Genomic DNA, 10,790 nt, shown 5'->3' on the forward strand with positions numbered 1-10,790 from the left:
CTGATTCAAATTGGCCCATTTGTACTGGATTTCTAAGGTTCAGGGCGATTCTATTTGATTCTGTTTACTTGAACCAGGCTGAACCAGCTAAAGCCGATTCATACTGGATTTCTAGGGTTCAGCCGTTCGGGACAGTTTGATTCTGGCTGAATCCGCTTACTTGAACCATGGATGAACCAATTAAAGCCGATTCCGACTGATTCCGCTTCCATGACTGAACCAGCTAAAGCTGAGCAGTGAGCACCTTCTTACTCTCTCTCTCAGGTCTCAACTGCGAAGAATGAATGTCACAACTCACAAGTGGGGACTGTAGGAGTCGCTTGCGTGTGTGCGTATGTGTATGTGGGGGTTGGGAATTGGATGTTTCGAGGCTTCAGGTTCAAATTTCTAACTACTTCTGTCCGTTCTTCATCAGCCATCGACCGTCTCTCCCTCTTCCATAAAAATAAAAAAAAAAACTGTCTCTTTCCCTATAAATTCCAAGAAGAATTTGATAGTTTTGGGTGACAGTGCTGAGTCTCCGTGACGTGAGACCCAAAAAAAGGAGGATCAAAATGTCACCCGTTCCCAACCCACCCCGGATTTCCCTCCCTCTCCTTCTCTTCTGGGTCGCTCTCGGGGGAGGTCTGACGTCTTCAATTCCTAGAGAATATATATTCTCTTCTTCTGTCTTCTTAGTAACTGAGGTTGAACCACTTAATTCATTGCCATGGCTGCCAACGACGTGCCGTGCTGCAAGCCCATGTTCTGGGTGTACCTCATCATCTGTGCAGGCCTCGTCACCTTCGCTGGTCTCATGTCCGGTCTCACTCTTGGACTCATGTCCATCAGCAAAGTCGACCTCGAGGTCCTCGTCAATGCTGGTCAGCCCCAAGACCGCAAGAATGCTGGTAAGCTTTTCATTCAATTTCATTGTTTAAGGTCACTCACTCCTTTCTTCCTCCTAATGCCTCTGTTTTTTTTGTTTATTTTGATTTCTTTCTTGGCAGTTAAGATTCTACCTGTTGTGAAGAACCAACACCTACTCCTCTGCACACTCCTCATTTGCAATGCCTTGGCAATGGAGGTAAGCTGCTATTACATATTTTGTCCTTGCCTTGCAGTTTTATATTATAGGAGGTAGTAACACACACTAACACTTACATTTTTTGTATCTTCTAAGGCATTGCCAATTTTCCTCGATGCTATTCTTCCAGCTTGGGGTGCCATATTGATATCCGTCACCCTTATACTTGCATTTGGAGAGGTAACATCTTGGGTGTTTGGTTTCTGAATCTAAAATCAATTTAATCACAATCTTACTGATGCCATTCAATCATTTTTCCTTCCCCCCCCCCCCCCCATATAATTGTAGATCATCCCTCAAGCTATTTGTTCACGATATGGATTGAGTGTTGGGGCAAAACTGGTTGGGTTTGTTCGAGTGCTTATGTTCGTTGTCTTCCCCATATCCTATCCCATCAGTAAGGTAACTTGCTTGTTTGTGTGCCAGGATAAGGAATCTTGTGTTTATCAGTAGAAATTAATTGTAAGCAGCAAGCTATTGTTACTTAGCTATAATACCCAATGCATGGCAACTCCCAGATATGGCCTTATGATGTCTAATATAGATGGGTCTTCCCAAGGGGGAATTAGCTGGATATGGCTGTTCTTTCTGAGACTATAGAGTTAACCCACTGGTTGCGATAGCTGGGGGTTGTGCTCCATCATCCATTTTAGTCCATGGGCTCGAAGGAATACTATGTGGTCTCAAGGAAGCACACAAGAGGAAGTTGAAAAGACTGGTTGCTGTTAACCACCTCTTCTACATGTTGCAATAGCCTTGAGAAGCACTTTTTGGCCTTGGGAAATTGAATGCATTGCTTCTTGGTTTGACTCCATAGGATTTTCTTATATGTATAGATAAACTAACAGAGCTGCAAACATACTTTTGAAAAATTGGAGAAGTGATGTTGTACCATGACTCCATGGGAGCTTCCCTAGAGATCTTTCTAGGATCATGACAGAAGATGCTACAGGTGCAAATTTACCTGAATGTAGATTTTTGTTCCATACTGGTTATATTTATGTATTCAGCTTCCCCTCCAAAAGATGGGGGACAGAGGGAGGGAGAGACTATAATGGTTTTGGTAGGTTGTTGTTCATGACCTGTTTGAGATCTCCATTGTGGCAGTTATTGGATTGGATCCTAGGGAAGGGGCACTTTGTGCTTTTCAGACGGGCAGAGTTGAAATCATTGGTCAATTTGCATGCGCATGAGGTTTGCTCCTTAAACCCATACCTTACTATTTTGCCTCTAAACATCATTTACATGATTGTTGTTATGATTGGCTGAGTTGCAAAGTTGAGATATCCATTTCTGACACAAATTATTGTGTTGATTGCATCTTGCATAAGTAAATGAAAGATGATTACATCTTACTGAAGATTTCACAATTTTAGTGATTGCATATTCATTGTTAGGCAGGGAAAGGTGGAGAGTTGACCCATGACGAAACTACGATTATTGCGGGAGCCTTAGATCTGACACAGAAGACTGCTAAAGATGCAATGACGCCCGTATCGAAAACTTTTTCCCTTGATATAAATTCTAAACTTGACATGTATGTGAATTTCTCATTTCAGTACTTAGCATTATTTCTTTGTGCCTCACTTGAAGCAACAATCTGTTTTTTTTTCTTAGGGATACATTGGGTTTAATAATGACCAAAGGGCATAGTCGTGTACCTATCTACTCTGGAAGGTCAACAAATATCATAGGCCTTATTTTGGTAAGCTTTACAGATTCTTTATCTCATGCTATTGAATCTTCCAAAAAAAGTTCATGTCATCATATGACATCATAGTTGGAATTTACAAGAATTTTATCAAATTTAAGGCATGTTCATGGGTGTTTACTTGGTTCTGTTTATTTGTTCTGCATTCTGATAGTCTGATTTTTCATGTTTCTCTAAGATTCAATTGCTCCTAATATTTGTGCATTCATTCCTTAATGGCACTTATCTGTTATCATTTACCACTTGGATTCATGGTCATGAATGCAATCTAGTTCATGCTATGAGGAACATATATTTATATCGTCTTGGATGTGAATGTAATAGATTCATCAAATGATTGCTGCTATGGTATCCATCATGAATTCAAGTCTGTAAGTCATATGGTTGATGCACTACATTGAAACCATGAGGTTTTTCACTAGTATCCAATGTGTCCGCAAGGACCAAAAATAAGAAAAGGAAGTGGAAAGAGAAATAAAGAATAAAGACTTTACTCAAAGTCAACTATAGTTAGAGGTATTATGTACACTTCTGCAACTGCTCTATTCTTCCACATAGTAAAACTTACTGCTCTACTAGTTTTCTGAAATTGGTCCGCGAATCTGATATATTGTAGTGATTCTGTCATTTGTCATGTTTTAAGTTGAGGATAAAACCACACCCACCTGCAAACACAAGAAGAGAAAGAGGGGCATAAATAAAAAGGGAAAAGGGCATGCAACCTTTTACCTTGTGAAAGGAAATTCCATCTGAGAAGAGCACCGGGAAAGCTCTGACAGGTCTATAACCAATGAAATTACAACTCTAGCATTAACCGCTTGTCTAGAGATACTCTGTTGCAGCACTTTATTTTGCTAGCATGTTAGAGATAGTTGTTTTCAATTCTGTAATAAATATATTTTTTTATTTTATTGTTTGAGTTATTTCAACTCTTAATATATTTTTGTGAGTAATCCTTGTTGGATTTCTTGGGTGCACAGGGTTTAACTTTTTGATAGAAATTTAAAAAATGTCTCATTAAAGGCTTATGACTATAGTAACTATTATGTTGTAAGCTGTTAATATTCCTGACTGCTTATTCATTATGCTTTGTTTCTAAACATATGATACTACATACTTTCTCATTAAAATTGGGTTTAGTTGATATCATAAATTTTATATGCCAGTCCTTATTTCCTCTAACATCTGAGTACAATGACTTCAAAGTTATGGCTTTCATCTTATTTTACATTCTCGTTCCATGTGAAAATATTTTACGTAACATAACCTTGTCAGTTCTTTTGGTTTTAGGTTAAAAATTTGATCACCTGCCGCCCTGAAGATGAAACCATCGTTAGAAATGTAACTATAAGGAAAATCCCAAGGTATGGAATTTCTCTGTTAAAATTCTTATTGGTTAAACATTGTGGCTCTTATTAAACGGTTATGGCCTGTAGATTTTCTTTTTTTGCTTAATATCAACAACACCAACAACACAGCCTTATCCCAATATTTTTTTGCTTAATATATTCTTTTAATATGGGTATATATCCCTAATATAAAGCTATTTAGATTACGAAATACATTTTTGCTTGTAAAGCTCTGTAATCAGGGTTATAAATGGAGGTGACATAACAACAAATCCTATCTTTAACTGAAACTAAAGTAAGGGAAGGAGGTTTTGAACTTCCAACAATCAACTACCCTAAGCTAAACAACTATTCTAAATAGTTAACCATTGATTTCTGTACAGCTGTAAATGTATACAAATAGAACAATAATGATGGTTTGAGTCGTGAAAATTTAGTAAAACAACAAAATGATTAAATGCATTTTCACCTGGAGATCTCTTCATATCCATAAATTATGGCACTCTACACTCCCCTGTGACTGTCATTGAGAATGCGTTGAGTGGCTAACTATGCAGCAGAAGTGATAATTTGCCATATCACAATTAAATAAATTAGCTTCCCAACCAATCAACCACTACCTTCTCTCACCTTTTTGATCATCAAACTTTACATTAGGATCCATCTGGGTATCGACAGGCTTAGTCCATAACATGCTAGTTTTTTCCAACAGATCAGTCGCATCAAAACACTCTTTAAACAAGCCACTTCAACTCTCAGGCTGCACCTTGAGTGGCCAAGGTCATTAATTTGAAAATACATGCTCAACTTTGCAAAGCAATAATCCCTCTGTGACTTGTAATTCAGATACAATCAATATCAGATGTAGTCGACAACAAAACCTTTGTCTCACTTGAACTAGCCATCTCTTCTGTACATAAATTTAAATTGACCAAGTACATCAACCATGTGCCAACAGAAACTCACGGACAAAAGTGATTGAATTCAGTGTTTTCACCTTAATTGATATGAGATCAGATCAACTACAGAAATTTCGATGTAAGGAACCCATATAATTACCCCATCTAATGATAGGATGTGAAACAAGTGATCAGATTATACAGTACCCACCACAGTCCGCATACCATGATTCCCATGAGACCCCACTTCATTACACTATAGAATCCTGTATGTGTGATGATATCCACAAAAATAATCTCTGTTGTATGTGTAGTTGGAATAAGTAGAAACGTGATTCACAGAACTTCATGAGTGAAATACAGAGAACAACCATCCATATTGGTTCTTGCACAAGGCAGAAATGAATCAAAAAATGGAGAGAAATCATTTTATTGGGTCCTAGAGAGAGAGAGAGAGAGAGAGAGAGAGACGGAAGATAAAACACTTCACAGGGTCTGAAGTTATGAATTTGACCAATTAATGATTAAAATATACTAGTCATGCATGCAGATGCACAGAAGGTTGGATTGCAATCGATTCAAATCAGGATGGAAGCAGATTTGATCCATAAATAAGTAGTGTGTGTTTTACAATCCATATCCACTTAGGTGGATTTTCAACAGGGTTTATATATGGGTTTTGGTAAGGTCATGAAATCATGTCAACGCCACCCATGATTCTAATAGAACCATGTCTTTAGGCATCATGAATCCAATTCAATTGGGGGGGGGGGGGAGGGGAAGTAAAAACTCATTTTCCCAACAGTTGATTGGTTGATATGATGCTTTGGGTGTCAAGTTTTACATATATATATATATTCAGATAATCTTTCAAGGTTTTGTTGTCCCTACTACTATTTCTAAGTAGCATTCATACATTTCCGTTAAACACCCTATTTTTTCTTGTTTTAAGCTTAATCTTGCATTATTCCTCTTAGGAATGATCATCATATGTGTATTCAAGTGCAACCTAATTTTCTACATCGTAATTAGCTTTAGTAGCATTATCTGCATTTTGATGAACTGTGATGATTATGATGATGGTGAAAACATTTTATTCATTTGGTTTTTTCATGTTTGATACCTTCATTGTGATTCTCTGTTTGTGGTTCTATGGCATAACCTTGCATTGTTCCGTAACAGGGTCCTTGAAAATATGCCACTTTATGAGATACTGAATGAATTCCAGAAGGGTCATAGCCATATGGCTGTTGTTGTAAAGGACCAGAATGAAGCTAAGTTAACTGTGGAAAATGCAAGAGGCAAGCCTGGGATGTTAGAGAAAAAGATGAAACCAAATAAAAATCAAATAGAAGTGGAGGAAAAAGGTAGAAATTTTGAATCCTTAATGTAGTAATATTGTAGGCCATAATTGCTGTACACAGTGACACTGTCAATCAAGTCCGACTAAGCACTCTTTCTTGTAATGCTTGAATCTCTTTACAAGAGTTAGGTCATTAAAAAGATTCAAATTCAATTCTTCCCTTATGCAGGAAATGATTCCCATTCAAATCTAGACAAGCAGCTGAATCCTGCTGCACAGGCATCCCCTTTGGGTTCTGATGTCACCAACACTTGGAGCCCTACACTAATAAGTATCACGGGGCAAGAAGAAAAGTACAAACAATTGAGGAAAAGGGAGCATAGTGGTGAAAGTATTCTCAATGTAGATTCAGATCTTCCTAGCTATGCATCGGAGGATGAAGTCATTGGTATCATAACAATGGAGGATGTTATTGAGGAATTACTACAGGTGATAAATGTTTTTAAGTGGTGGAAAATTTCTAGAGCTCTTGCAATGGCATTTGGTTCATCCATTGAGCAGTGGATTTATCTCATTTAATTGTGATTTGCATGAGATCATGGCATAAGTAGCTGAAATAATGCATAATTTTGTTTTTCCTTTTCCATTCAGTATTACACTTACCAAAGTGAAAAGTTCAAGAACTCATAGTGAGTTTGATCTAATGATCTGATGCTGAATGCATTCAAAAGACAGAATGAATCTCTAGAATCTAACAGAATGAATCTCTAGAATCTACTGGCTTCTATTCTGTTAATTCCAGTGCTATTCCGAAGGCTGTATTTGGAAAACATGTGAACCAAAATCATTTCATTTGTATTTTCTATAGCATTCGAGCGCTGAAAATCATGTAAGATAGAGCCATTACCAGGATGCAAATTAGAACTGAAGTCATTTATGAAGTCCTAATAGGACCTCTTCCCCACCACCCCACCTCTATACACAGAGTTGAAGTAAAAGGATTGCTTTCCGTCTTGTTCCCAAACACAGCCTAAAGATTTGGTGTTGAGGAACCTGATCTTTTAGGTTCTTGATACATAATAATAACAAGGGCAATTGTTCTCTGCCTGGGAACACAGGCTGCACCCAGACACATGGAGCGGTCATTTCGCCCACCCCCCATGTGTCTGGGTGCATCCTGTGCCCCTGGCACAGAGAACATTTGGCCTATGACAATTGAGTATTATATCATTCAGGAGAGTAAGAAGTCTAAATCTGCCTAATTGATAAAAAAATCTCATGTTACAGATAAATCTGAAATTTATAGTAAAATATGGCATGCACATGCAAAGGACTTGTTTTTCTCATTGATGAACTGATATTTTTGTTCTGTTTCTGAAGGAAGAAATACTTGATGAAACTGATGGGTTTGTTGAGGTACACGACAAGTAAGCAATTGGAACATTGATGCGGTTAAAACTGCATCATATAGCTATTACTGATTTCATACCCTTCTTTGTTTCAGGATAAGAATAAATATGCTACCCCCAAGAAGATCATCACCAAGGTCTCCCGGAACAGCATCTGTTTCTCATCATCCATGGAGAACTCCAGTGGCTTCTCCACTTTCTCCGTATCATCATACTTCTATACTGCGTTCACCTGTTTCCCGATATTTTCAGGCACCTGGACCATTGCCAACTCTATCTAGCTCTCCTGGAAAATGTTCACCGAATTCTCCAGCAAAACTTACAAGCCTCGGACAAAAGTCACCAGCCTCACATCAAGTGAGTTTACAAATATAAACTTCTTATTTTCCTATTTATTGAAAACCGAATTTGTTATGATCCATGCAATTTGTAAGTGCTATTTCCTCCCCCCCCCCAAAAAAAATAAATATATATATATATATATATATATATATATATATATATTTCTCCATTTTGTTTTCTATTGCACAATATGAATTGTTGCAACTCCAATCTTGAAACTTACTGGCAATTAATTTTCAATAAAACATGTCTTTTGGAAAGTATTCCTTCAAGAAATTATTGATTTATATGAAATTTTCATAAAACGAAAGAAAATTAATGTTTCTGGGGCTTGAGCTTTTGGCTTATTTGGTTGATATGCTACACTGGTTGCATATTCAAGTTAAACCTACCCTTACTGGGGTCCAATCACTACAGCAAATATGCATTCTTGAATTGAACAAACATGTAGAAAAGAAAAGTATATTCCTACCATTGTACCAGAAAAAAGGAAAACAAAAAATAAAGAAGAAAAGAGACATTATAGCCAATGGTTAACCTTTTTTCTTTTGAACAATCCTGCTACTGGTTTACGTGATTTTATTTAATTTTCTCACAAGAAAATTAAATTTTTGGTATTACCATTAGAAATAATGTGATGTTCACATAAAAATGGACGAATTCTAACAAACTTAAATGCCTTTGCTGCAATCAAAGGAAGTATCTTACTCTCGTCTTAAATTGTTTGGAGATTGAAATTCAGTGAGAAAGTATCTTAGAAACTGTAAGATTAAGCATGGGTTGATCTCTTAAGGGAAAAATGGGTATCAAGAACATTTGGCCTTGAAGTTTCTCTGGGAGGAACAGGGTGTGATGAGAGCAAAAGTTCCAGTTAAGTATGATAAGAGTTGATGAGTCGTAAGTGATTCAAACTGGAATATAAAGTTGGGTTCCTCATTTTCTGCCCCTTTATATTTAAGGACTTTATTTAGAGGGCGGGTCTTGGTGCAACGGTAAGGTTGCTCCATTATGACCAAGTGGTTATAGGTTTGAGTCTGGAAACAGCCTCTCTCCGAAAGCAGGGGTAAGGCTGCGCACATTATACCCTCCCCAGACCCCGCAGTGGCAGGAGCCTCGTGCGCTGGGTACGGGGTACACCCCTTTTTAATATTTTATCTTGATTTTCCAAGCCATACAACATCTTAGAAATCATGGCCTTACAACATTTATATGTCAACCTCATACAATGTGTTCCCTAAGAACTCACCCCCAAACCAGCTTTCCTATCATACCTCCAATCACCCTCCCCCACCTTGCCAGAATATAAATAAATATATAAATATGAAATAAAGAAAGAGTAAATATGCTACATTCTGACATGATTTTTTCTGATATCTTCAACTAGGACTGGATGGGCCAACTTGGAAATGTGGTTACTTTGATAAACTGTAACCTTGGATGATTCTCCAGCCAAAGAGGCCAACCAGGCATGGTTTTAGGAATCAGGATCGGATTGGCTGACACTGATCCCGATACCTGGCCGATCCCGTATCGGTGGAATGGTACAGACTAGGGGTACAACAGTCGAAAAATGCGATTTCTATGAAAAACCGGGGGCAAAGCCATCTGATGTGGGCCGATCCATGCCAATCTGTATTGGTTTCTGGGATGGCTGATACTCGATCTGATACTGTGCGCTAAATCCATGCAACCAGGACCACTAATCTATACCTTAAATTAAAATTTTTTGGTTTATCTCCCATACTCGGCCCCACCTTTGAACCATGATGCTGGTTGATGCCAACCCAACTACCTTGCTCTGATCCAGCCAACTATTATGGTCAAAACTAAAATTTTGAATTGAACAATGAATGCTGAATTTCTTTTGGAACCTTGTTTCAAAAGAAATTCATTTTTATTTGTTAAGATAATATATATTATTTATTGGTAATTACGACGTGTTAATGAATGATGAATTTGTTTTGGAACATTGTTTCAAATCTTGATATAGCATTCAGAAAGCATTCTTGAATTTCAAATGAAATTATGTGAACTTGAACTTTTGGAATCTTTTAATCCACACATTATTGTTCATATTAATTATTAAGTCCCATGAATCTTTTCTACTCTGCTTGTTTCTTAGCAGGTCTCAAGAAAACCATATGAGAAGTTACGAAAGTTTGATAATGTATAGGGGGCTCCAATTCTTTGACAGGATAGTGCAATGCATATATTTTCTAATAACTTTCTTGGACATGAATGCTGAGTTTTTATCAGTATCAGGCGAGTTTGCACCTAAATTAGCCAAATCATTTGGATTAGTGTTTGTAAACTACCATGGTCCGCTGTTATTTATTGTATTGTTTCATGTTACACAAGTGCAGCTCCCAAACACTATTAAAATGTAAATCCAAAAGATCATCAGAAAAGAAAGTTGTTCGAGCCCTTCTTTTCCTTTTATCTGTTTGCCCATCGTGTCTTTGCAATTACCTAGTTATCTTTGAGAGATTTGGTAACCTTGTGGGGAAAATTGGTCCTTCCCACCCCATACTGTTCTCCTAGCCACCACATAGATTGGTTAGAAATTTCAAGTGGCCCCCCATAACATGAATGGTGGCCACCTGAAGCTCATAGATATCATTCAAATCCAATATTTACATGCAAGCATTTGTAAGAAGGTTTTTTTTGGTTTATATCTATTTTAAATAGATCGAATCCCAAATTTCCACACT

At 37.5% G+C, this 10,790-nt stretch overlaps 1 protein-coding gene across 6 annotated transcripts; it reads left to right on the top strand.

The window, feature by feature from the left end:
* The first annotated feature begins 462 nt into the window (after positions 1 to 462).
* LOC122663596 (DUF21 domain-containing protein At2g14520-like) lies at positions 463 to 10,516 on the top strand. Of its 6 annotated transcripts, none has more exons than XM_043859190.1 (14): positions 463 to 890; positions 990 to 1,066; positions 1,163 to 1,246; positions 1,355 to 1,468; positions 2,174 to 2,260; positions 2,464 to 2,603; positions 2,684 to 2,771; positions 4,068 to 4,141; positions 6,208 to 6,392; positions 6,558 to 6,817; positions 7,709 to 7,755; positions 7,833 to 7,874; positions 7,990 to 8,094; positions 10,202 to 10,516. In XM_043859190.1, the coding sequence occupies exons 1-14, from the start codon at positions 710 to 712 to the stop codon at positions 10,464 to 10,466; spliced, it is 1,749 nt and encodes a 582-aa protein (XP_043715125.1). In that variant the 5' UTR covers positions 463 to 709; the 3' UTR covers positions 10,467 to 10,516. The 6 variants fall into 6 exon arrangements, with proteins under 6 accessions (XP_043715125.1, XP_043715126.1, XP_043715127.1 ...); XM_043859191.1 differs by having other exon boundaries at positions 10,205 to 10,516; XM_043859192.1 differs by lacking the exon at positions 7,833 to 7,874.
* The last annotated feature ends 274 nt before the right edge of the window (positions 10,517 to 10,790 follow it).

The sequence above is a fragment of the Telopea speciosissima genome, chromosome 6 (genome assembly GCF_018873765.1).
Source record: "Telopea speciosissima isolate NSW1024214 ecotype Mountain lineage chromosome 6, Tspe_v1, whole genome shotgun sequence".
In the NCBI taxonomy this organism is placed as follows: domain Eukaryota; kingdom Viridiplantae; phylum Streptophyta; class Magnoliopsida; order Proteales; family Proteaceae; genus Telopea; species Telopea speciosissima.

Bases quoted from the DNA above. Each gene is read 5' to 3' on its own strand.
- LOC122663596 (XM_043859190.1), top strand. From the start codon at position 710: ATGGCTGCCAACGACGTGCCGTGCTGCAAGCCCATGTTCTGGGTGTAC. The intron at 6,393-6,557 runs GTAGAAATTTTG...TCCCTTATGCAG, and splicing joins AATAGAAGTGGAGGAAAAAG to GAAATGATTCCCATTCAAAT. The intron at 7,875-7,989 runs GTCTCCCGGAAC...CGATATTTTCAG, and splicing joins CCAAGAAGATCATCACCAAG to GCACCTGGACCATTGCCAAC.